Here is a 26,973-nt window from a genome sequence, read left to right as displayed (position 1 = left end):
GGGCCTTTCAATTCGATGGACTTCATGGGCCCAGAATCGGCTATATATCTGGTGGGGGCCCACCAAGCCCAATTGCTCTTCCCGGAAACTTCCCCGGTTAGCTCTATAAATACTCGCGGGTTCGATCGTGGAATTACAGGCAGCGCGGAGCTAAATTATGGCAGTGATGACGGACCAGGTGTGGAGAGGAGTAGAGAGTGGCGGCGGAATTTGAGGATCTCCATTTTACTTGCTCAAACGTAACTACCTCCGTTTTTAATCTCCTCCTATTTTCTAATTTTTCAAGTTTTGTGCTCCTTTTTTCCTCTTCTTTCCTTCCAAACATGAGTTCAATCCCTATAATTACTTCTTGTGGTTTTGGCTTCGCCGAGTTTTCAGATTCATCCAAGCTTTCTTTTGAACGAATTCGCTTTCGTCAAGTAGAAAACACGAGATTTCTCGCATCCAAATCTGTAAGATGCGCTATATCTCATGATCTTAATGTCACTTCCTCCAATAAATTATGTAGTCGACGCCCTAAGTGCGATCTCGATGCGATTACAATTCCGGTTTATGCGTCTGAGTTAGTGGCCGATAAGATTCATCGGCTTGTTCTGGAATTCGAGTCTCTTTTGGAGCCGATTGACCGGGTGAAACGACTGTTGCATTACGCAGCGATTCTTGATCCTTCGGACGAATCGATTCGACTGCCGGAGAATCGAGTCAAGGGATGCGCGACGCAGGTGTGGTTGGATGTGAAAATTGATGAGTTCGAGCGAATGAGATTTAAAGCGGATAGCGATTCAGAGATCGCGAAGGGATATTGTTCCTGCTTGATCTGGATGTTGGATGGCGCGGAGCCATTGGAGGTGTTGAAGGTGAGGAGCGATGATTTGGACGCTGTGAATGTTGGATTGCACGGAAAAGCGATATCTAGGGTGAATACATGGCAAAATGTGATGATGAGTATGCAAATGAGGACCAACGCTCTGGTCTCTAGAAGTGAACCGAAGCCGCCATTGGAGCCTTTTATCATCACCGTTCATCATCGCTGATGGCGTCGACTCCATGATCCAAAATTTGAAAAGCAGCAGAAGTAAATTAATCATTCTATTTCCTGTCTGAATTGAAAAAAGTTACGATAATCTGACCACACCAACACTCAACAGGTATACCTAAATTTGATTGTAACTTGTAACATGTAATCATTAAACGAAGCTTGGATTATACTAAATACTTTTTGATATTTGAGTTGAGTTTGGCTTCCTTCGGTTGGCATGAAAGATCATGTGTACTTCCATGGGTTTTAAATAGTACCGATATGATATCGGCGATATCTCATGATTCTCATCTCATTCGTTAACATTTAACAGTCGATATTTGATTGGGCTTCTTCCATAATGTTTAAAACTCACCGGGAGTATCTCTCGAACAGTTTCGTAGTTTTAATATGATTACATTTTTTAAAGTAGAAAGTAACATGAAACCATACTAATAAACTATTCTTTCTCTAAAAATTGAAAAAAAAAATTGATTTCAAAGTGAACCTAAGTTATTGATATTTTTTTGAAGACACACAATAGAAACCAAAAACAAAAGACAAAATAAAATACAGAAAGTGGACAAAGTGTTCCAAAAGTTAATTATTGGACTGAGAAACAGAACATAATAAAATATTTATTTATTTATTTATTTATTTTTTTTTCAAAAGAAACTACAAAAGACGACACTGGAGATTTACCAATCTTCTTTTTGGTAGCACAGAGAAATTGAAAATGAAATCAATTATAAATTGGTGCCGTAGAAGAATACAGAAGAAAATTAGTTGTGGAGAAATAAACTGAACTTATACAGTCACGGTGACGAATGAAACTTGCCCACAGCCTTGGCTACAGGAAGCCCAGGCTAAGGCACGTGACAAAAGGTTGGTGATGAATGGCAACGTTTAATTTTCTAATTTCCTTCCTCCCCTCATTTACAATTGCACTTGAAATTGAATGACATTTTCTTTTATCCAGAATTTTTAACCTCCAATTGACAGATTTTCATAATTCTTAGGGTTGTTTAACTTTACATTTATTTAACTTCTTTTTAAGACCATCTATCATGAAAAGTTATTTTATAATTTCTTTTATGAAATATTATTTTAAAATATAAGTATTATTAATTGAAAAGTTAAAATGTCAACAAAAAATTTTTGAAAAGTTAATTTTCTAATATTAAAAACTGATCAAATAGTCTTAGAAACAGTTAAAATTAATGTCTCAAAATTTTAATAAAAAATATATGTAATCTTTTTGTTTAATAAAAAAAATATGTAATGGAAGTTGTCCGAAGGAATTCGAACTCACAAAATTACCATTGAATTAGGCTCGTTTTCTACTGGACAAAAGTATTTAAGAAAAAAAAAATGTCCTGCTCCCCCGGCTGTGAATGATGGGAGGATGGAAAATTTTGAAAAGGAAACGAGAAAATAAAAGCCAGCCCATTTGTCGCCATCCTATTGGCCCAAGTAAATAGAAGAGAATGAATGATAATAGAGTTTTAAATACAAAAGCATACTGTGAGGGTTTTCTCCATCCATCCAATCAGAAAATAATATATAATTTTATATCAATCAAACACTAAAAAGCTTATGTTGGAGGATAAAAAACAATTTTAATCCCATTGTGTTTTTTACGTAATATACTTTAATTGCTAAAATTAAAATTTAAAATATAATGTTTTAGTTAATGACTTTTTTAAGAAAAATCCATTTGAATAATTGCTTTTAATGTTTTGCAATTATTTAACAAAAATTTAATGTAGCTCACCTTTTTGCACTAGATTTATATTTTTAATAAAAAGTTAACAAAAATTATTAATCGATAAATTGTGATATGGTTTAAAGAATTTGAACAAGTGAGACTTATGGTTTAAAGAAAAAATGGCACCTCTTAAACTGTCAAAAAATTGATAGTTTGATCTCCCTAGCTTAATCATTCGTCCCATAAAATTCAGAAACTTTATTTTCAGTATTTGAATTTGAATATGAAGAAAATTGGAGGCTACAAATTTTGAAACAAAAGCAACGTTAGGTTGAATAAGAAATTTAAAAGAAAAGATAAATAGAGAAGACATGACATGGTACTGAATATCGCATTGATTCCGAATTATTGGTACGCTAAGAATGGTGGCCGTTGATATAGATAAGTGGAGGATTTAAAACATCGGGGCCGTCCATTAGGTTGAAGTCTGCGAACAGTAATCCTCTACTTCGCGAGGGAACACGAAGCACCCGATAGCCGTCCACGTGGCTACTGATACTGCGCCGCAAGGTCACTCTCGTTCTGAGCGCGTGGCTACAACTCCCATAATCTACAGTCCACGACTCCCACTCTCCCAGTCCGTCTCCAATTCCAATTCCATACCATAATAAAAGAAGACGGAGAAAGATGGAAAAGAGAAATTTGATAAAATTTTCACCGTCTCTCCTCTGCCTCTCACAACCACCGTTTCCGTTCCTATTTCCATCGCATGTTCTCTGAGCTCCGGCTCCATTAACGGAGCCTAGCTCATTCCAAACTGCAATTCTTCCTTTAGATCTCTCTTCTCCTTCTCCCTCTATTTCAATTCTTCCGATTTCTGGATCTTAAGCTCCAACCCAGAAAAATGTCAAAACCCTGGGGCGGAATCGGAGCCTGGGCCGCCGATGCGGAGCGTGCCGAAGCTGAGGAGCGAGAGGCGCAAGCTGCTGCGGCCGCCTCCCAAGCAGAATCCAAGAATTTCCCCAGCCTTAGGGAAGCTGCCAACACCAAGCCCAAGAAGAAGAAGATGACGCTCTCGGAATTCAATATGGGGACCTTTGCGGCTCCTGGCGCCGGCAGCAGGCATACTGAGCACCAGGGCTTGACGCCGGAGGAGATGATTCGCCTACCCACTGGTCCAAAAGACCGCTCTGCTGATGAGATGCAGTATGGGCGGCTCGGTGGGGGATTTCCCACTTATGGTCGCTCCAGTCTGCCTCCTGGTCGATCTCGAGACCGTGATGAAGGCGATGGCTCTTGGGGTGGTGGTCGACGATCGTATGGTGGGTTCGATGAGGAGCGCAGGGGTCCATCTCCTAGGGTTTCCAATTTCGATCAACCATCGAGGGCTGACGAGGTGGATAATTGGGCAATGACGAAGAAATCTCCTACATTGGATTCAGGTCGACAAAATAGGTATGGGTCGCTCGGAGGTGGCATGGGTGGAGTTTCATCTAGGGCCGACGAGGTAGATAGCTGGGCGAGTGGAAAAAAACCTATTCCATCGAGATCCTCCACATTTGGTTCTGGTTATCGTGAGGCGAATGAGCCTGATCGCTGGACTAGAGGCCGTTCACGTGATGGTGACACAGAACGGCCCCGATTAGTATTGGATCCACCGAAAGGTGATGTTGGTACAAATGAAGCAATAAGGACGAACAAGCCAAATCCTTTTGGAGCAGCAAGGCCAAGAGAGGAGGTTTTGGCTGACAAGGGGTTGGATTGGAAGAAGCTGGACACAGAAATTGAGGCCAAAAGGACGAGTAGGCCAACGAGTGCTCACTCTAGCAGGCCTTCGAGTGCTCAATCAAGCCATTCGGAGGGTCCAGGATTGCAGGGGATCGAAAATGTGGTGAAGCAGAGGCCAAAAGTCAATCCATTTGGGAATGCCAAACCTAGGGAAGTTTTGCTGGAGGAACGAGGCAAGGACTGGCGAAAGATAGATCTTCAACTTGAGCATCGTGCTGTTGACAGGTTCTAATTTCACATTTAACATTCCTACGCTCTCTCTGTGTTATGGTTAGGTGCATGGTATATTTTCTGTCTTCGGATTGTGATTTGGTTCTCGGGGGCAATTGTTGTTACCGGGATGAAGCTTAAGCTGGAGCTGTTTTATTGAAGATTAAGTTTTACTTGATCTTTCACTTTGCAAAGGTTCTGCAGCAAGCTGCATATGTCATCAGCTGAATAGATTCATTTTCAAGTAAATTTGCTAATAATTTATATTTATGTTACAAAAAGCATTGTTAGAACCTATGGAGCAAAATTATCAAGGATTAGGAGATGATAACCTAGCTATAATCTTACGATTAGAACTTGAGTAAACATATATGTCATACGCTTCAGCCTTCAATTTGCTTGTGCTGGAGTCATTGCATGGTAAATGATTTTCTGAAATGACAGAAGATAGTTTTCTAAAATGATCACTTTTGGTCTTGAGTCACAGTTGTTCAGTTAGAATTTTGGTTTAAATCCTATTTTTCCACATAAGCTTTTATACATAGTTTATATTGGCCGTTATATCTTCTGTTTTTCATTCATGAACTTTGCTTTAAAATATATTTTTGGTCTTTGCCGCTAAATTTTGAGACTGTTTGACATAGACCTGAGGCCCCCTATTTCTAAACCATAAGACTTATAAATATAGCAAACAAAAGTCTACATAATGCCACACCAAATTTCTATCAATGAATGCAATTTGAAAATTTAGTGATGAATATCAAATTTGATTTTTGTTCAAAGTCACCAAGATAGAACATTTGGAAGCATAAAGGCCTATATGATATAGGCCTATGAAATTAGTGTGAAACTTTGGCAAAAATAGGATTCAAATCTAGAATGTTCTACCGTATCGAGTTCTATCGAACAAAAATTCTAAACCAAAGCACACATTCCATGTGAGAGCCATTGGAACTAGTTGTGTAAATCTTTGAATGTTATGCTATGATGTGGTCACCACATTAGCACTTGTCTGTTACCTTTAGTATATTTTGCCACAGCAAGCCTCAAGTATCTTTCAATGCTAAGTTGCACGTCGGTGTGACTTCATCAACTCCCATGTTTAATTCAATTTGTTGCAACAGAATTATTAAGCATGCATACTAACAGCAACAGTGTATCAAGAGAGTTTTCTAACCTTACAGTTACTGCTGAGTAGTTTACTTCAATCATTTGATTCCTTTTAGCCAAAATTGTAAACGAATCAAAACCTCCAAATGCTAAGATGTGAAGTGGTCACATCGCTAGATCTTGCGTGCTGTCAAATAATTGGATGCAAAGAATCTGCCATGAGAAATTTTCATATATATATATATATATATATGTGAGGGGCCGGGCCAGTGTGCAACTCGACTAATCTCACGAGACAACCACTTGACTCTACTATGTTTGTTGCTATGGTAACTTGTAGGATATTAAATTCTAGGTAGATGGCCACAACCATGGTTTGAACTCATTCCTTCTAAGTCCTTTGCTATTTACTTTTGGCCCGTATTGACCACTAGGCCACACCACAATAGTTATGAGAAAGTTGTTTTTCTAACCCCATTAGAGACACAATTATACGATGATGATTAGATTTTAGGAAACAACGAACGTCTTTATGCTTATTATTTGAATACAAGAACTAAATGTTGAACCCAACGGAATGAAAATTATAACAACAGTTTTTTCTTCTGGTGTATTAGTTTTCGTTTACGTAACAGAAATCTTGGAGAAGAAGTGTCTTCTGTTCTATCTTGCTAACATTTAATTTTATGAAATACAATCTTTTTTTTAAACAAAATAAAGATGACAAAGATTGTGTGACGTAAGTTGGTAAAAGGTCATAAATAGCCCTTGGTGGCTTACTCAGCAAATATTGGCACTTTTTCACGAATCCGTTGGACAAATTGTTTGATTTACCTTGAGAGAATTAGGTGAAAACATCAAAAGCAAATATTTATTAGTATTATCTGAATTGTTTGATTTTGGAGCCTCCAAGGTGGGTTCGTCACTTAACTGCATCTACTCTTTTACTCACAGGCCTGAAGCTGAAGAGGAAAAGATATTGAAAGAGGAAATTGATATTCTAAGAAAGGAACTTGAGGAAGGCTTATCTCTCAATACTAACAAAGAATCGGTGCAAGAATCTGCTGGGGACGTACAAAATCTGCGTGACAGAATAAAAAAGAAAGAACACGAACTGGAGATGTTGATCCTTGATTTGGATGATAAAGTTCGATTTGGGAAGAAAGCTACTGAGAGACCTGGCTCTGGGGCAGGTAGGGCTGCTGTCTTTCCAGAAAGACCACCCTCTCAAGGATCCTTTGATGAGTCCAGAAGCTTTGAGTCTATGGACAGGCCTCGATCACGTGGCACTGCAGATGTATGGAGTAGACCTGCTGATGATAAAAAACCATTCCAAGGTGCCAGAGATAGAGGATTTTTGGGCAACAGAGACATGGAGAGGTTAGAATTTGTTTGTCATTTTGCTCTTCTCTTTGTTGATACTTGATTCTTAAACGTTTTAAGGTTGTTATTTCATCTGGGAAAATATTAATTGTTGCGTATGGCTGGAAATATTTAATTAGATTTTTATACTTTGGATAAAACTTTTTTTCCCCCTAATGGTGCAATGGTACTGCAGGAAGTTAGGGGGAATATATTGAAATTTTACCCTTGTTCATTCATTCTATTGGTTCCAAGTAAGTTGATGTTGCATAATCCATGTGAAATGATGTATCATTCTGACTCTCAAATATGGCATTTGTGTTGTTATTCCAGGTCGAGGGATAGATGGTAAGCTGCTTTGTGGATACCGTTGATTTTATAATCTACTTTTTGAATATTGGAAGCTAATAATACATTGGTCTCACCTTTTACAATGGTTCTCTTTTTTGAGCTCTGGAAATTGGAGCAAGAGTACTACTGGCCTGTGCCAAACTTTTGTTACTCGTTCAAACTATGTAAAATTGCTATTTCTTACTTTTGTTGAAATTGAGGAGCCTGTATTATGGTTAGGACTCAAATTATAACCGGACAGTTGGGATTCCCTAGTTTTTTTTTTTTTTTTTCTTTTTCTTGTAACAGTCGTTCTGTGTTATAACAGCTAATTTGGTTCATTTTGCACATGGCCATGTCAATCTAAGTTGATTCATTTGCACGTGAGAGATGTTATAAACTGCTGTTTTCTTTGCCTGATCCATATGAAAGAAACTGTCGAAATTGTTGTTCCAATGATTGGTATCATTCATCCTTTTTGTTTACTAGTTTGACTTTTCTGAGCTTGTTGGAGAACTGGTTTTACAATAGTTTTCTGCATCTTTCAGTCATGGATGATTTCTTTTTTCTGAATAGTGATTTCAACAATAACTTTACATTTATTACTCCTTTGACTGTAGTTAAAAATAATTCTAAAGCAATAACATAGAATTGTTGGTTACTTCTGGATCTAGGATAATAAATAGAATGGAAACTGTTTGAGATTTAATAATATTTGTTTATTTTCGAACAGTCTTTTTGTTTACATTGGTTTCCATTATTACAGTACTTAAAGACGGTCAAACAAGAATCAATTGATGAATCTAACTAATGTTAGGTTAGTGATGGTTGTTTTATGAGATTAGAGTAACTACGGGAGAATATGGCTGTCTTTTTTTTAATATTTTTTTAGATATCTTCATTTTAGGAAGAAACCATTATTTTTAATTGAGTTCGAATCTCCACTCCTATATTGTATTAAAAAAATGATAATAAAATAAAGTATCTTTTTGGGTGAAAGATATATATTATGCAATAGGTGGGCAGACATACATAAGAATCTTACCATAAAATATATTGGAGTATAAAATTGTTTATTTTGGTAGATAGAACATATTTACGAGGAGGTTGTGCAATACTAAATTTATAGAAATAAGATAATCAATTATAATTTATGTTAATTGCGGAGATGAAAAAAATTTAAGACTTAATTCGAATGGCGGTTGTTGAAATGGTGGGAAGGAGGAGAAAAATTGATGCTACCAAGACAAGAATTCCAACCAACCAGTAACAGTAAGCTTCTTCTGGGTTTTTATTTGTTTTGATAAAAAGGCGAAAATCAAATGTAAAAATAACAAGGAAAAGATGACATTTGATTAAACAGAAAAAACTAATAATAAAAATATTTTTGACAGGAGACTTGATAGATCTTTATTTGATGGAAAGACTTAAAAATATAACAAATAGTAGTGGACATAAATTATCCAATAGAATCTATAGTTGAGTTCCATAGGACAAGAAAATAAGTAAATCAATAAAATTTTAAATTAAATATTTTCACCTCCGTTATAAAGAAATAAATGATCTCCAGTGAAAGTCATTTCCCAAATATGCTTTCCATAAAGAAGTGAAAGTCATCCAGCGGACTTGCACTCATTAGAGAATTCTCCCTTAAATTTTCTTCGTACGAACAATTTTTTTTTTTTTGTCATTATGTGTTTCGAAAGTAAAAAAATATTAGGCAAAAGTTTGTCACGTAGGTTAAAAATACTCCTCTAGAATATTCTATTACTAAAATTATGAATGAATTTAAAGAACAAATAAAAAAAAAAGAAAGAAAAAGACCAGTAGAAACAAAGATGTGTGTTGAATGTTGATAGATCTTAATGAAATTTGGGGACATATATTCATATGGTAGATGTAGACATTCCAATGCAAGTTTATATATATAGCAAACACAAAAATAGAAAATTATAAAATGAAAAAAGAAAACAAACCCGTCACTGTAAGATTATGATGTAGTGGTGATGGGCAATGAAGATAGGGATGATAATTGGGCTTGAAGATGATCCTCCTATCTGGCATGTCTAATCCTGTCCTTTTTATAATTCAATCTCTCCCTCATGATGGGTCCATTTGTTGCTCATCAATCTTCTAAAATATTCTTTTCTCTCTCTCTCTCTCTCTCCTGTATTCTTTCTGGGGAATTGGGAGCTAAATCCGATTGATTCATCACTAAATTTGTAAAACTTGCACAACCCACTTTTGATTTCCCCATATCTTTCCATTAGCAAGCAAGCACATTCAGGATTCTTCATTCCATCTTCCAAGCATAAAGAAATAAGCAAAATTTGGACGCCCCACCACCGCTCTCAACATCCCCTGATGTAGCAATCACTTCTCTCAAGGACATTCCTGTTGATGTTAAAGAGGCTGGAACTGGAGGAGTTGGCGATGCTGATGCAAGTGATGATGATGGAGATTCAGACCATGAACACATTGGCCTGAATATGAAAAGCCCGTACCTTGGACCTGACCCAAATAGCCAATCATGGACATCCCAGTAAACTTCTAATCTTGTTCTGCTGATTAGTACAGATTCGTTGCCTCTGAACTTCCAGTGAAGGTGCTTGATCTTGATTGCTGGTTGCCCGTCGATCCTCATCTCCAGCTCTGGATCGAACGAATCAGAAAAACTGGGATTTGTGTGGACGTTGATGAACTCGATTGAGATGGTGTGGAGCTTGCCTTTCTCATGGAATTGGATTCTGGTGGAGAACATTTTCTTCCCAAATACGTGTTCCTTCTTTGAAACCAGCGTCGGCTCAATCAAAGCTGGCCGACAACCTGTCTTTCTGAAGGCATCTTTCTTGAGATCCCCAATAAGTAAAACAACTTCCTCTTCACAGACGACGGCAACATAGTAATCTGACTGTGGCTCTGTCTCCCCATTGAATTTTGCACTCTTGAGGTCCCAAACCACATCAACAGCTCGCCCATCCACTTCAAAATGCTTGGAGCCTTGTTTCCTCCAGAAGTACCATGGCTTCATCTCGACCTTACACTGATATTGCTCGCTTCCTTCGGGTCCTTGAACACAGATGGAAAGACCGTGAAGTAGCAGATTCTTACACCAAGTGATTGTGATGAGGCGACACTGACCAACGATCTTTGTCTGGTACACTGACATAAACACACTCTGCCCTGACCTGATTACTGAAGCTGGATCATTACTTGGCCTCTCCCCAAATGAGAAGCAAGCAGGAATTCCAATTGAATCATGCATGGCTTGGTATGAATCCGACAAAGCTAATTGTGTTTTGAAGTTGGAAATGGAGTTTGGGCTGAACTAGCTGAAAATGATCACAGTAGAAACTAGAAAGCAGAAAGAAGCAGGCAGAGAGAGGATCTGGACTAGAATATCATTAACACCGTCCCAGAGATCCATTTCATGGATGCTGACAGAGAACTTCTTGGCAGTTTGTGATTACCAAGAGGTGAGAACCCATTATCTGAACTGGCAGCTCCGAATGTGGAAAAGGAGGGACGAGGAAGAAAGAACTGGACGGATTTTAATTTTATAATGGAAAAAAAAAAACTTCTGCAAGCTGTGTTGAGCATTTCCATGTTCCTTTAAAAAAAAAAAAAGAAAAGAAAAGGAAAGGACTACAGAAAGAAAACTATTTCCTTTGCTGTACAAGTGATTTGGCCTCAATAATGGGTTTAACACTGCCCATCTCCATAAAACTAAACTTTTTTCATGCACGGTAAAAAGCAGACAAATCCCGTTCCACCCAATGTGAAAATCCCTCAAAAAAGGGAGGATAAGAATTCATAGAAGAGGAAAGATTTTAGGCAGTCCCTTGAGGTGCAAAAGCATGTGAGTGAGTGAGGAAAAAAAAAGGAGGAACTTCATTAAAATTTGGAAATCATTTAGGTTTACTATGTAAGCAGTAGTTATTCTAATAATTTAATGTGTTCGAGATTTGTATTTTTTACCTGGGTTTCTCCTCCTCTGTTTGAAATTCGCAGTGGAACTGTTGGGGAAAGTGACTAGGCAAGGAATCTGAATTATAGATAATGTAAAAATGTAAAAATATCAGTAGTTTAGGTAAGCAGAGAAAATGGTCCAGCTTCAGCATTCACTGTACGAGCAACAACAAGTAGGATTACTTTGAAAGTAGAAAACAATAAAGCATAACCCCACTTGCCTGCAGTTGAACATGAAGGATACAGAGAAAAACCAAAAAATATCAGACAGGTTCAACTTCCCTATATCCGAATGACTTGTGTGTCATTGTGTGTGACTAACCAAAGTTAAAATTATTATGTTGAATAAGAACCAACCAAGCATGGGGACGAAATTCTCTTACATTATTTAGCCTACTCCTCTCGACACCACCTCCTTCTGACTTTGTTCAATGTTTAACTCCACAAGGGTTATCTCCAACCTGATCCTATGTTTTTGTCAGTATAATTGACCCAATAGTTCTCCAATAATTGCAACAATATCACTTAAAACCACAGTTTTAAGTCCTGGCTTAAACATTCATCATCTTCATAATTTACAAAGCACCAGTTCGATATTTCCTGTGAGCACATAATTTCGCACTGTAAAATAAAATGGAGATGGAGAAGGAAAAGGATGGAGCATTACTGAGAAGGGGTGGTGGGATTGGATTTTAATTGATGACTGTTCACAAGCACCAACTTTGAATAAACAAGATATTTCTTTTTCTTAAACTATTGATGATAGAAATCAACAAAATACATATAGTCAATTTAATTAGGTGCAGAAACTCGGCACCTTCTTCCTCTAACCAATCTCAAAATATTATTGGGATTAAAAGAATTACAAAAATGTCAACAAAACCTAAAAGAAATAAGGTATAATTCAAGAAAAAAGGGGGGCATTTTCCCGGTAGATTAGTAAGTGAAAGAACCAGATTCAACCCAGTTTGGTGCTTACATAACTAAAATTAAAGAATCAAATCAGATTTTTGTACATCATTTTACGGCTATCAATACAATGTCAAAGTAAATATTATCCAGAGCTAACTCCAGATCAAACAAACTTACAAGTTACAAGAACTCTCAGATTGACTCTTGCATCTAAAGTGACTTAAATCGATAATCATTACTGTAATGTCATCGAGGCTACCCCTACTCAGAGCTAGATCTACAAGCTCCTTACAAGCAGCCACAAGTCTACTGGAAGTGGGTCTCTTTCTGTAGCAACCATTATTCTCCTTAGGTGAAGATTCCGTCTTCATCTTCATATGTCTGACCAATGATATTCTTCTTGATTTGGATCCTGGACTTTCAATTTCACAAGAATAGTCATATTCACCTTCTTCACAGCCGTCAATTGATTTCTCACAGATTGGAGATTTGCCCACCCCTTTCTGTTGCACGACTAATGAAACTCTCCGGAGTTTTGATGGACTTGTATTCACAGAGCAATGAGCACGGCTCATGCTTCTCACGAAACCTTTTGATAGTCCAAAGTTTTTATCCATCAACCTCAGTCGTGTCACAACATCAACAGTCTCTTGGTTTCCAACCTATGAAAAATTTGCCAACTTCGGAGTTAATATCAATTACCAAAACAACACAATCGTCTATCCTCTGATATTGATATTCAGAACTCAATTTCCTTTTTGAGCGGGATATCCCGGTACCCAATTACATTTTTTTAAAGATTCGCATCTACTTCGTCTATGTTGAAGTTTATTCCCTGTTAATGTCCAAGGGGGTAGGGTTTTATTGTTGGTAAGTAAAACTTGAAGGTCAATCAGCCCCTCTCCTGATTTAACATCACAGTACACGAATTGATTGTGCTATCCCTCCCTACTAATAACTCAATCTAGTTTAACATATGGTCCACAGAGACCACGCTCACGTGATGGATTTTGCTGAATATTACTAAAAGATAAGATGATCAAGTACATATGTATATATCTGTATAATATATATATTAATAAAAATTATGTTATTATATTTATTTCTGAAAACATGTCTTTTCAAAAGATGATTTTATCATAGCATGTTAGATATCATTTTCTGACGAGATGATTCAACTTCTTTGGTTTTCTTTTACATTGGATTCTCTCTTATAATTATCCAATCATATTTTGAAGAGATGATCTCAACTTTCTTTGATTTCTTTAGAAGAGATGATATCAACTACATTGTATTCTCTTGAACTCATCTTTTGAAAAGAAGATTTAATATTTCATTTAATGGAGGACTTCATCTTAAACTATTATAGAATTCAAAAAGTAATTCTATATATATGTATATGTGTCTGTATATTTTCTCTTGAGAGGAACTCTAGAAAGATCTAGAAAACACATCCATACCTTTTCCCATAGCCCATCAGTAGCTAGAACAAGAAACTCCATGTCTTCACTTAGAAGTAGGACCTTTGAATCAGGCTCTGCCAACACCCAGTCCTTCAAATGAGCATCTCCAATGCTTCTAGAAACAGATAGAATCCCATGAACTCTCCATGCCCCCTTATGAATCTCAACATATCCACCCTACACATCAAAGTAGAATTCTCTACTGTCAGCATCATCTGTACCCTTGCCAATCAAGTTCATTACATATAACTTCTTTTCTTTTTTCTTTTGTGTGAAGAACACGATATAAGACTTGATACCTTGTTTTCTATTCTTTTTCGTTCATCCTCGTGTTCTACTCTATGATCTTTTGTTATTGCTTCAGCTACTCCACCTCTAGAAAGAACAGCCCTGCAATCTCCCAAGTTGGAAACAATAACTTCTTCTCCTTGTATCAGAACTGTGACACAGCAGACACCACTGCCTAAACCCTACAAATTTATGGGAATTTTCATAACAGAAGAAGAGTTCACGATAGACAGGAAATTGCATGGTAAAAAGAAAATGTAGCTCCATTTGCAATTACCAGATCCAAGAAGTCTCGGTCTGTTTTCAAGAAAGCGGCTTTAATTGCTTCCTCCTTCTCTGCAGATCTTGTACAATTGCCCACCACATCAAGTATGTTATTGTGCAAATTTTGTGCAACAAAATTCGCCGCCTTCCTGCCCCCATGGCCATCATAAACGCCAAAAAAAGCCTAGAAAGGAAGAACGATTAATCAAAGAAGTGAATTAAGATGTTAGAATTGTAAAAGAAATGGGAACTTGATTACATCATTCAAGTGGCCTTCCAAGCAAGGAATGATCTTGTGAGTATCTTCCATGAACCTCTTCTTGCCCTTGACGGAGAAAACCCCCACATGATCTGCAAAATCTGCAGAGAAAAATTTAGCTTATTCAGCAGGGAGTATTCTAGTTCTAGCAAAGTAAAAAAGAAAGGGGGATGAATAGAAAGGTAAGCAGTAAATAGAGTAATTGAGGGTCACCATTCCCAGCGGAGGATACAGTATCGGTTGGGGGAGTGGCGAGTTCAAGTTTGTGGGGCTGAATCTCAATCTCCTGCAACACGGTAGGGATCTCAATCTTGGGAGGCCTTTTCCGCTTCAGCCAACAACAGGAGGCCGAGGCGTTGGATTGCAATCCACTCATCTTCTTCTTCTTTTCTTTGTGTTTTCGATTTTCGAAACACAAACTCCAACGGCTATGAGGAAGGAACGTGACCACTCACCACACAATACGAAATACTAATGGTCTCGCTCTCGCTCTCAACCTTTTTAAAAATTAATTACAGATTTTGAAACTTTAAGTTTACTTAATCACACAGTTCTAAATTTTTTTAATTCCGTCCAGATTTTAATTTTAATTACGCACTTTTTTAAAAATATTATAAATTCATATCTGAGCTACGTTGAAATTAGTAAAACTCGTTGTTATTACCTATCACAAATAACAAATAATAATTTAACGTTTTGTAATAGAAAAGACTGGACCAACTCGATAAGAATAGAGCTGAATAAACTATAAAAATTTTTAGTTCTCTCGTAAATTTATAATTTAAAAAATATAATAAAGAATAAAAAGGTTACAGTACATGAACTCAAAAAATTTATACAAAATTGTGAAATTCATAAATGCGTATGGTATCTAATTTATTTAATTAATCTGAATTTCAAAGGTCAATTTACTATCATTTTTCTTTAGAAAAAAAAAATTCAGTATTATCTTTTATGAATAATTATTTATTGCAGTTAAGTTTGAATGAAGACCCCGTTGACTGTGTCGAATTAAAGAAAGGCCATTCCTGAAACTGCAAAGGGTCTACCTAAAATTTCCCACAGTTTCCTTAAGATTTCAAAACTTCAACTTCTTACAGATCTTGCTCCGTTTATCTGGGTTTCCTAGTCTCGGTTAGTCCAACCTCATTAATTTCTCTCTTTCATCTTTAATTCTCGTTTTCCTTTTCAGCTCCTTCTATAGCTATCTATGCTTGCTGCGAAGTGACCATATTTCTACTTTTTCCAGAATTGTCAAGTCTTCAGTTAGCTGAACCTGGGGGACTCTTTAGATTTGAGTTTGTTTCGAATGATCTAGTTTCTGGTTGGAAGCGGATAACACTTCTAATTATTACATTTTCGATTGAAGTCGTTCGTCAGTTTTGCAGATAGACTCTGCTGTAAATTTGGCTTTCTATGCTCCGAATTCAGGGGTAGAGGTTTTGGCGTGGCTATTAATATGAGCAATCAATCACGCAGGTCTACAATTTTGACTTCTCCCGTTGGACATCATTTATGTTGTATATAGATTGTGAAGGAAGCTAAATGAAAATTTCCTATTTTTGGCTGTATTCCTGTCTGTAGGAAACCCAATGATGCCCTGACCATGAAGCTTATCGTGGCTACATTCGTAGGTGTAGTCTTTGGCTTCACCATTGGAGTGTCATTTCCAATGCTGTCATTAAGTAAAGTACGAACATTTGACTTTCCTCCCCTCCTCTCTAGGATCCAAAAACTTTCTTGTTTTTCCCCCTACTGCCTACATTCTGGAAATTCTTCATCTTTTTGGGGATCCGTGTGTATACTAATGCGTGTTCTGCTGATATTAATTTGGCAGCTAAATTTCCCATCCAGCCTTCTTCCAACTTTCGGTCTCCCATATATTGAAGGAAGAAACTCAGGCCGCTCCAGGGAGCCGATTCTAAACGTTCAGCCTTCTGTCAAGAATAATAATAGAAACTCAAGCCGAACACATATTTTGAATGGGACGTCAGAGGTATTCCATCCCATAACTCTAACAAAATGTCCATGACTGCTTGCTTACATACGTCATAATTAATCATTTGCAACTGGGGAGCTTATTAATAAGTTCGTCTCTGGTTTCAATTGCAGCTGGGAAATAGATTCATGTGCTCATTGAATAACCTTTACCTTCACATGTAGCAAATTTAGCAATGGACATTACCAACGCTAATGTGTAGAGTTTGACATGCTTTGTGACGATGTATTGTGTAATTCTCATATCATTTATTGAAGGGACTCTGGATTACATAGACACTGATATGTGCTAATAGTGGTGTAAGAGTGAAATAATTTAGAAATGATAAAACAACTGAAAAATTCAAGTACAGTTTTCACTCAACTGGATAAGGGATTTTTCTAATTATGACAGATATCAATTCCCTGTGTTTTACAGTTAAATGATTTTATTGAATGGATTTTGATGGCAGATATAGAGGCAAGTTACATGAACCGGATTTGGAAGCATTTATGCATATTTATTGCCTGAATGTGGGGTTCGATGTCTAAATTGATAGGGTGAACTTGTAAATACTTGAGTACGTAAATTATCTTTGGTCTGACTTATTCTTCTAGATTTGACTTTTGATGTCATACCAAATAAAGATATTTCTTTTTAGAGCCCTTGTTTCCCCTTTTCGTAGAATGTCTTGACCGGTTTCTACAATTTGAAGTTTTGGAAATTTTAGTACCTTGGAAAAGTTCAGTAACTTAGGTTGAGTAGATCTAATTGATCATCACAGAAACAGATCAGTCTGGTTTACAGTTGCTTAAACACCACCTTTTCGTTCTGAATGTATACTTGCTCACTAAGTACGGAGTTTCAGGTTCTGCTACTTGAATAGCATTATTTTGTGGAAACCAATTGATTGCCACCTACATTTTTATTCACTCGCGTCCTGTAATATCTCTGCAGATTTGGGTCCCGTCAAATCCTAGAGGTGCAGAAAGTCTACCTCCAAAAATTGTTTCTTCTGAATCAGATTTGTATGCACGTAGACTGTGGGGTAATCCTAGTGAGGTGTGTATACTAGCAAATTATGAACTGTATACGACTTCAACTTCAAACTCTTAAAATACCACCAGATACATCATACATGTCCATTTTTGCTAATGTTAGTACTATAATGCTGATGACCAATAATATTTGCTAATATTTGGATTGCACAAAGGGAATTGTAAAGGAGACTGATTTCAATATAGGGGTTGTATGATACTACAAGTATATTAACGTAAAGTTAAAAAATTAGGCTTCTGTACAAAATTTGGTCATGTCATGTCCCCATCCATTGTTATCATACGAGGAAGAGAAAAGGCTAATATGTGTTAATTTGTATGTTAACATATTACAGTGGAGTCTTAACATAAAGTTTAAGAACCAGATTCTGATCAGAATGACCTCTGCAGGACCTAACCACCAAGCCGCAGTATCTTGTAGCTTTTACGGTTGGTTACAACCAAAGATACAATATTGATAGAGCAGTCAGAAAGGTCTGTATATGTGTGTGTATGGGTGTGTGTCCTTTTATCTGAGAGATTAAATATGCCTCTCTACAGTTTTCAGAGAATTTCGTAATCCTTCTCTTTCATTATGATGGACGAACATCAGAATGGGATGAATTCGAATGGTCGAAGCGGGCTATTCATGTTAGTGCTCGTAAGCAGGCAAAGTGGTGAGGAACCATTGACAATATTATTTTTTATGCTGGTTTTGCTTTAGGGAATTTAATTCATGTTCTGGACAAATGTTTAAATTGTGTTTTGAATTTAGTTTTCTGAAATTCTGCCAAGGTGGTATGCCAAACGATTTTTGCATCCTGACATTGTTGCACCATATGACTACATTTTTATTTGGGATGAAGACCTTGGATTGGATCATTTTGATGCAGATGAGTGAGTTTGCTGCACTTTGGATTCAATATGTTCTTTGTGCTCTATCTTGTGTCTTAACTAAGCAAAACAATTCAGATATGTAAAGTTAGTCAGGAAGTATGGATTAGAGATTTCACAACCTGGTTTGCAACCAAGTAAAGGTTTAACGTGGCGAATGACGAGGAGAAGAGATTGGGGTGAAATTCACAAGTAAGAGAATGGGGTGAAATTCACAAGAAGAGAATGGATTGAAGTTCTTTGTTTCAGTTCAGCATAATTATATTGACTATATACGTCACTTATTTCACTGTATTTCCTTCAGAGAGACAGACGAAAGACCAGGATGGTGCACTGATCCTCATTTACCTCCCTGTGCTGCGTAAGATATGCTCTTGAATGTTGGTTTTCTTTATTTATTGCAATGATCTATTCTAGAAGTTGTAGGCATCTTATATCCAACATTCACTTAGTGCAGTTTTGTCGAGATCATGGCTCCAGTTTTTTCCCGAGATGCATGGCGTTGTGTTTGGCATATGTTACAGGTTTCAGTTGGTTTTATGCCTTTTTTATAATTCCTCCAGTAGTTCCTCATCTTCTTCCACCGTCCTTTGGCTGACATTTTATGTTTTTCGGTTTTTGCATTAGAATGATCTGGTCCATGGTTGGGGTCTTGACTTCCTCCTTAGAAGATGTGTGGATGTGAGTGGCCTAACTTGGTCTTGTTTCCCTTCTTTGCTCACGAGGATTGTTATTTGGCGGGTTCTAATTGTACTTCCATTAAAACTTATTTCTTTCCAATCAGCCCGCACACGAAAAGATTGGAGTTATAGATTCCCAGTGGATTGTTCACCAGGGTGTGCCTTCACTTGGAAGCCAGGTAAAGGAAAAGAATTGGTAACCTTATCTCCTCCCCAATTTCCTTGTAAATAACAGATTTGTAATTACCTCCTCATTTTCCTTTTCCGGTAGGGAGAATCACAAAATGGAAGGGCACCATGGGTAGGGGTATGTGAAGCTCTCCACATCTCATTTTAAGGCTGAAACTCTCTTGTTTTGCTTAATAGTTGTTTGGCCAACCAACAAAGTCTCATCATCATATTTATTGTTTACTATTGTATGTGTCCTCTGATATCTTATGGCCATTGTGATAGGTGAGTGAACGGTGTAGAAGAGAATGGACAATGCTTCAGAGTCGTTGGGCAATCGCAGAGAATGAGTACTTAAAAGATATCAAGGACGGGGTTGTCCCCTTGCATGCAGAAATGCATTAGAAAACGAAGTCAGTAGCCGTTAGATTTGTACGATAGTAGACACATATTAGGCCAAGATTCAACTTGGGAAGGTGATGAGAGAGCCAGGCTCAGAAGTCATAATGATCCATTTTTTATTTTTAGAATTCAGTTAACCTTCCTTCATTCTGTAACATTGTGATCTCTGAATTACAAATTTCAAAGGCTTGTGATAGTTGGAACTACGTTGTAAAGTGATGGTTTGATGGAGCTGAATTATAGTCTCTGATTGTTAGACAAGGCAACAGCAGAAAAGTTGTATTGTATCTAGACTGACATGGTGTTTATGCAGCCTCTTACAATTCTGATTTAAATGACTCTGTTCTTAGGTGAGATAATAGTTTGTTTTGGTACCTTATGCTTCCCTGTGAGACTCAATGCAGACGGTGAAAATGGTGGCAAATTACTTGGCAGCAGCTGCACAATTGATCTCATCTTATGGATGGAAGCTTGGAGAGACAGGAAGTAATGTAATGGAGCATGGTCTGTCAAAGAGCAGAGCAAAATTGTTCTCGGTTGCTGGTTGTCCCATTGCAATGGAGCAGAATCTCTCTCCCATTTCATACACTGCTTTGTCTTTAGATTTCTGTTTTTATTTATTTATTTATTTATTTATTTATTTTATTATTATTATTATATATATATATTTAAGTTCTTTTTAAGGTCACGAATCATGATGTGTAGTTGTGTACTGTAGCCTAAGTCGTGAATAATATGTGTAGTTTTATACTTTTTGTTAATGAAAAGTATGAATACATTATTTTGATATTAGTGCTTGTACGTACGTAAATCGTAATGCACCATTATTTGCATGAGAATCAGAGATTTAGTAAATTAAATGTTTTTTCGTTTAACATATGTGGTGTGGATTCGAACTTTGAATCTTGGTTGATAATACATATGCTTTAACTAAGTTAGCTAATTTAATTAAATATTTAAAAATTAGATTAGTCATTAAATAGCAAATTTAGATTTTTTTTACAACATGATAAGGGTAAGAATTTGGACTTACGATCTTTTGGGTATGGATAGAGTGCATATATAATTAATACATGCATTTATGTGCATATGTATATATGTTTAATGTTTATCCTTTGAAACCATTAGTTAAGTGGAGTGCCCAACCTATGGGCTTTCAAAGTGCTTTTTGGGCCTTCCCCAGCTCCGCCCCCTTTAGTTCTAGCTCTAATAACTAATAATTAATGAAAATGAAATAATTTCAATTTGAAGATAAGTTTGGTCAATAAATAAATAAATAGTGCATACATAAGATAAAAATATTAACAAATTATTACGCTTAATAAACCAAGACTGTTACTTAAATTAATGTAATGTGTGACCATGTTTCAGAATAATTAATTTTAGGAGATAACATTTTTACTCTTAAGAATTAAACTCAAGTCAATTAGCAAAACAATAATATTAAGTAAATAAAAAAAAATACTCAAACTTAGCGACAAATTGTCCAAATCTGATTAATTTTAAGCATCAAATTGATACAATTTGAAGAACCAATACTTATAAAAATAGTCTTGTCCAACCATACGAATTCCGGTAACCAGTCATAAATCTTAAAAGAAAATTTCCTATAACCAGCCATAAATCTTAAATTAAAAATGGAAACTTAACTAATTGAGGGTATTATTATCTGAAAGGTAGGATTTAAATGGATGAAATTGAAAATTTATTAAAATGGTTTCACTCACCTAACCATATGGGTAAAAATCGAGGGCTTCCCTTGATTTTATGAAACCAATTACGAGATATTGACAAAGGATTATTTAGTATATTTTGTTCAAAATTTTCTAGTATTGTAAGTTGCCGGGACAATTCTCAATACTAGTTCCATTTATCATGTCAACAACAACAATCTTGAGTTAAATCTGAACATAGGTCAATTAGTTAAGACACTTATTTATTAAATAAAAGTTATTTATCAACACAATGCGTTAGTGTGCACACAAATAGAAAATTGATCAAGATTAGTAATTACTGCAAATTCCCTTATGAATATTATATTCTCCTACGTAATTAAAGCTGTCTTCAAGATGTTAAAATCAAAGAAGCAAGGTGGGATTTAATTTCCACACCAATCCAATGTCGGCTAAAGAGAAGTCAGGATTAGTTTCATTTCATAGAAATAAAAGAGATTGAAGGAATTAAATAAAAAAAAAAAGAAAAGAAAAGCAAAAACAGCTCCTTAGATAGAGTGAGAGTTTGGACATTTTCTACTCATATTTGATATTTGCATCCGTTTGAAATTCTAAGGATGAGAGTGCATATGCCATAAAAAATAACTTCAATTATTGTCATTCTTGCCATTTAGCTTGCGACACAGAAGGAATATTGTAGCTCACTCTCTGAGTAATGAATGAGACGAAATATGAAATTTACAAACTATAGGTTTAATTTTTAGTGGGGGAAAAAGTGCCTTTTTTTTTAATGGTGAGATTATATATTTTCAGTGTTTTGAGATAATATTTACATGCATTTAAATGGCCGCCCTCACCCTAGCTCCCACCTATATTCCCATAGTATTTATTCACCAACATTCTTTTGATAATCATGATCTAAATTATTTCGGATATATATATATATATATATATATATATTTTGCTATCTGTCATCTCCATATATGCTTTATAATTTGCATTAATATTTATTATATATCTGATAGAAAAATTTTCTTCATATAAAAATTTAATTAGGTAAAATAATGTTTAATTCAATTGCAAGAGAATCAAAGACAATGAATCAAGAGTTATTATCTATGTCTTATGTCTTGTCTAAGATGAGATCTATCCATCTATTTTCTTTTCTTTTACAACAACTTTCAATTTTTTGATTGAAGGTATATAGTTTATCTAGGTTGAACTATGTTAGCAATTGAAAAATTAAGTTAATGTATAAAATTTAGACTAAAGTAGAGGGATGGTAAAGAGAGATAGCGAGGAGTCCATATATATACACCATCCAATTAATTCTATATTTATTTTTATAAATACAGTTTAGAAGTAATGAAAATTAATATTAATTGAGATATAACGTGTACAATTATGGTGGGATGGTACGTAAAAAGTGATTTGAATTAAGTACAATTAATGAAAGTAAATCACCATTAAATGGTAGGCGGCCATCACGAGTGAAGGACCAAAATAAAAGGGGAGCCCGACCTAGAACCTACTACGTGGCTATGATATTGTTTATATATAATATGTAGAAATTTTCATGCATATGCATATGCTCCAAGAAAATAATTTTAAACTGGGAGTATTTTTGACACGACTAAAATCATTTTTTTTATTGTCAAAATCACTTCTATTTTCATTAATAACGTTTAGAAATTAGAAAATAAGAAAATTGATTTTAGAAAAACTTAAAATTATTTCAAATTTATTTCTAAGGTACCACTCAGATGATGATTTTTAAAAATCAATTATACTAATCTCTTTTTTCAAAATCATGCATTCTACTATCACTCTCAAACACAACTTAGGGCATGTTTGGAAGTGACTTTGTCGTCTAGAATCTAATGTTCAAATCACTGCAATTTTAAAGTAACATGTTTGACAACAATTCTCAAGTGATCCTGGAAAAATCCAAGATCACTTTAAGTAGTGATTTTCGGTCAATCACTTCGTAGGTGATTCCTAATTCATTCTTGATAATAAAAAAAATAATTAAAAATTAGTTTTAAAATTTAAATGTGTCTTTCTATTTTCATCTCATTTTCACCTTAAAATTTGAGAATTTTTTTTTTAGCATTCTCTGACTTTATTTATCTTTAATTTGGTTTACTCTCTAATTAATTTTCTCTAAAATTTTTGTAATCTCTCTAAATTTATAATTCTCACCTCAGTTTATTTTTTTCCCTAAAATTTTTGCTCTTCCCCAACTCTTCTCCCTCTAAAACTTAAGTGAAATTCTCTCTTTAAACTTCAAATATTAATCACTCAAAATTACTTGGAAAAGTGTAACCAAACGTTAAAATAATTAGGTGAAAATTACTTTCACAAAATCAATTACCATTAAATCTCTTTTGGTAAAACCAGTGGTAGAGTTAATTTAATGAGTTTGTTTTAGTTTGGTTCCCTGGAAAGTTGCATTATTAGTATTAAAAGTGAAAAAGAAAGAAAAAAAAATGAAAGGTCTCGTGTGGCTGAGGTGAGGCATGAATTATTTAGAAGAAGGTATTAAATGAAAGGTTTTGGTGATAAATGCAAGAAGAAAATTGTGTGGTCCAGCAGCCATATTGGGCAGCTTATATATAATGGAATTTTACCAATTAATTGAATTCTTATATCTTTCATAACGCTTCCATATAAAGGAACCTTTATTTTCCCCATCAATGCAACATCTTCCAACCAAGAACTCTCTCCATTATTTCCATCTTCGGCATTTTTTTTTCTTTTTCTTTTACCTCTTCTAATTAATAATATTGCACCTCTTTTCTTTTTGGACGTCTTTCTATTTATTCTCATCTCTCTCGTATTTATATATTCTCACACTTCCTTTTCACTATTATTATATAATCCCTCTTGTGAATGGTTATTATTCGATGATACTACTCAAAGTTATGGCACTCACTATGTAAAACCTAAAGTACCATGCATGCTGAAAACATTTTATTTTATTATATGATCTAAAAGAGGCCTATTTGACAGTTTCTTGTTTTATTATATGTTTTTAGAACAAAATAAATGTAATATTATTGAAATGTTTACGTTTAGTTTTTTTTTTTTTACTACAAGATTTTCTTCTAAAATTATTGAAATCCTTTTTCTTGATATAAACCATAAGTTTGTGGATATTTGCCGGCCAATTACAATCTTGCAGGACATGTGATCTCAAGTACCGCTCTAAAGAACAAAGAGATTGCTGCAATGATGTGAGAGCTATATCACAATTAATAAGTATCAATTTCAATGCTACAAAGTCAGCTCATGATCTTCCAGTACTAATAAAATATATATATACATAAGATGAAGTAAAAAATTGAAGAAATTAATTTGGCAATAGGATGTGATGAAACTTTATGAAATGTTGTAAAAACATTGATTGGGTTGAAAAAAAATGTGCGTTGAACATGTGACTATATTATATGGAATCGAAGTACATCGTGCAAAAAAGTCAACGTCCTTGACAAAAGGATATTGTTTGGTTTGCAATTGGTTTATTGGTTTCACGATAATATCCACCGACCACATAGACGAAAAATATGTAATAAATTGAATGGCAGAATAATGTATACACAAATTGTAGGAGGAAGGAGAGGACTAATCAAATACAAATGATGATGAATAGAAGTGGATGGTAATTGCAGGAAATTATATGTATTATTAAACTTTTTGTGTTTTATAGTGGTGAAAATAATGGATGTTAAATAGAAGAAGAAGAAGAGTTGCGCAGGGTAGTGATGAAAAAGGGTAATGTATATTGTATAAGAAATGGAAATGAAAAAGGAAGCAAATTTTGTAGCTAAGCTTTTGATTTGGATTTGGATGTTAGGAGTACAAATTAAAGCAAAGGTAAAGTGCAGGCAGATGATGAGGGAAAGAGATGGATGATAAATTAAATTAGTAATTAGGTCAAGCGTTTTCCACTTTAGCTGCAAACGCATTTAAAACATCTGAGCACCCCAACCCGAACATGTCATCCAGCTGAAGCTGAATCAGATCATCCCCAGCCCCATCCCCATCCCCATCCCCATCCCCTACCTCGTTTCCAATAAACATGCCACCTGTATTATTACTATAATTAAAATTAAAATTCAACCCCCCCTTCAACTCCTCGTGAATACCAATATCTGAGTAATTGTCCAAACCCAGAACCGACCCGGACCCGGACGAGATTGATGAGCTGTTGTTGTTGTTGTTGTTGTCGTCCTGATCGGGGGAGGGCTTGTTATTGGAGGAGGATTCCGATTTGGGGAAGAATCCGTGAATAATCTCCTCCAGCAACCCCGAATCCGGGGAGTCCTTGGGGAGAAACGAGTCGGACCTGCAATGGTCCTCCTGATCATCCTCATCCGGAATTGGAGTTGTAGCTTTATAGGAAGTAGTAGTGTAAGCGTTGTTGGTGTTTTGTTTCTTGGGGAGTGGCCCAGGCGCAGCGGAATGTGGTGGAGGAATTTTGTTTTTGGTAGGGGAATTTGGGTTTGGGAATTGGGGACTGCTCGTAGTAGTAGTAGTAGTGGTGGTGGTGTTGGAATTGGAATTGGAATTGGAAGGGAAATTGAGGAAATCACGAAGAAGGAGCATGTCGAGAGTGGGGGAAGCGGTGTTAATCCTGTGGGTGCCGGACCACAGAAAGTGGCGAGGGGTACTGGAAAATAGGGGCCAAGTCATGGAAGTGGAGTGGCGGGCGAGGGCGTGAGAGTGGTGAGTTTGTTTGGGGAAGTTGATGTTGATGGGGTGAGTGTGAGTGTGAGTGTGAGTGTGAGGGAGCAGATAATCCGAGTGGGATTGTGGAGGCGAGCTGGATGGGTACACGAAATTTGTACGAGCCTTGAGCCCACGCATGGAGCGTGCGGCACAGTCGTAGGCACGTGCAGCCTCCTCCGCGGTGTCGAAGGTGCCCAGCCATCTCCTCTCTTTCGACTGTGGGTCTCTTATCTCGGCCGCGTAACGCCCCCAAGGCCTGCGCCGAACTCCACGGTATCTCATTGTGCCGCTGGAGTTGGAGTTGGAGCTGTGGTCTCGGAGCGTTCGCTTCAGGCTGCTACTGCTGGCGGCGGCGGCGGTGGCAACAGCCGTGGCGGTGCACTTCATTTGGTAGTCGAGGTCGAGGCCGAGGCCGGAAGGATTATCGGATTCACGAGAATGGGACATGCCCAAACCATTTATACGCCTCAGAGAATCTTCCATGATGAATCTAAGGTTAAAAGAGGAGAATCGAGTGTTTTGGGATTTGGGGATTGGGGATTGTTGGATTGCTGCCACTTCTGAAGTTCTGCGGCTGCCGGGTGGGTGTATTTATACTACCCACTTAGCCACACACGGGACCAGGTGGGGTCGCCAAACCCATTCATATCAAAATATCATTTTCAAACCAAAATAAACAAATTCCAACAAATTCTCTTTTTAATCTAATAATAATAATAATAAACCAAT

The 26,973-nt window shown here is 36.3% G+C and overlaps 6 protein-coding genes across 7 annotated transcripts; 3 read left to right on the top strand and 3 right to left on the bottom strand.

Moving 5' to 3' along the window:
* SUFE2 (sulfur E2) lies at positions 1-1,225 on the top strand. 2 transcript variants are annotated; one of them, XM_088127169.1, is made up of 2 exons: positions 1-239; positions 509-1,225. In XM_088127169.1, the coding sequence occupies exons 1-2, from the start codon at positions 16-18 to the stop codon at positions 1,032-1,034; spliced, it is 750 nt and encodes a 249-aa protein (XP_087983295.1). In that variant the 5' UTR covers positions 1-15; the 3' UTR covers positions 1,035-1,225. The 2 variants fall into 2 exon arrangements, 1 of the variants encoding a protein (XP_087983295.1); XR_015792665.1 differs by having other exon boundaries at positions 128-239; positions 379-519.
* A 2,162-nt stretch (positions 1,226-3,387) lies between these two features.
* LOC111004897 (eukaryotic translation initiation factor 4B2) lies at positions 3,388-7,908 on the top strand. Its single transcript, XM_022276154.2, has 3 exons — positions 3,388-4,739; positions 6,789-7,214; positions 7,530-7,908. Exons 1-3 carry the CDS (start codon positions 3,631-3,633, stop codon positions 7,546-7,548), a joined length of 1,554 nt encoding a protein of 517 aa, XP_022131846.1. The 5' UTR covers positions 3,388-3,630; the 3' UTR covers positions 7,549-7,908.
* Positions 7,909-9,355: 1,447 nt separating this feature from the next.
* Positions 9,356-11,055, bottom strand: LOC111005191 (uncharacterized). Its single transcript, XM_022276615.2, has one exon. It carries the CDS (start codon positions 10,789-10,791, stop codon positions 9,820-9,822), a length of 972 nt encoding a protein of 323 aa, XP_022132307.1. The 5' UTR covers positions 10,792-11,055; the 3' UTR covers positions 9,356-9,819.
* Positions 11,056-12,431: 1,376 nt separating this feature from the next.
* On the bottom strand, positions 12,432-15,164 carry LOC111005190 (Protein phosphatase 2C family protein). The gene is made up of 6 exons (XM_022276613.2): positions 14,895-15,164; positions 14,682-14,782; positions 14,436-14,606; positions 14,170-14,340; positions 13,868-14,047; positions 12,432-13,069 (listed from the first exon to the last, which is right to left on the bottom strand). Exons 1-6 carry the CDS (start codon positions 15,055-15,057, stop codon positions 12,581-12,583), a joined length of 1,275 nt encoding a protein of 424 aa, XP_022132305.1. The 5' UTR covers positions 15,058-15,164; the 3' UTR covers positions 12,432-12,580.
* Positions 15,165-15,659: 495 nt separating this feature from the next.
* Positions 15,660-20,175, top strand: LOC111005152 (uncharacterized). The gene is made up of 15 exons (XM_022276560.2): positions 15,660-15,815; positions 15,931-16,160; positions 16,266-16,371; positions 16,519-16,677; positions 17,617-17,721; positions 18,108-18,191; positions 18,258-18,373; positions 18,492-18,593; positions 18,669-18,782; positions 18,895-18,951; positions 19,048-19,114; positions 19,218-19,271; positions 19,375-19,449; positions 19,542-19,577; positions 19,724-20,175. Exons 2-15 carry the CDS (start codon positions 16,141-16,143, stop codon positions 19,841-19,843), a joined length of 1,215 nt encoding a protein of 404 aa, XP_022132252.1. The 5' UTR covers positions 15,660-15,815; positions 15,931-16,140; the 3' UTR covers positions 19,844-20,175.
* Positions 20,176-25,319: 5,144 nt separating this feature from the next.
* Positions 25,320-26,792, bottom strand: LOC148209346 (uncharacterized). Its single transcript, XM_088127976.1, has one exon. It carries the CDS (start codon positions 26,725-26,727, stop codon positions 25,450-25,452), a length of 1,278 nt encoding a protein of 425 aa, XP_087984102.1. The 5' UTR covers positions 26,728-26,792; the 3' UTR covers positions 25,320-25,449.
* Between the last annotated feature and the right edge of the window lie 181 nt (positions 26,793-26,973).

Source organism: Momordica charantia, assembly GCF_013281855.1.
Source record: "Momordica charantia cultivar OHB3-1 chromosome 8 unlocalized genomic scaffold, Mcharantia_2.0 BLBB01000008.1, whole genome shotgun sequence".
NCBI classification, from domain to species: Eukaryota; Viridiplantae; Streptophyta; class Magnoliopsida; order Cucurbitales; family Cucurbitaceae; genus Momordica; species Momordica charantia.
This window is presented reverse-complemented; position numbering and strand designations above follow the sequence as displayed.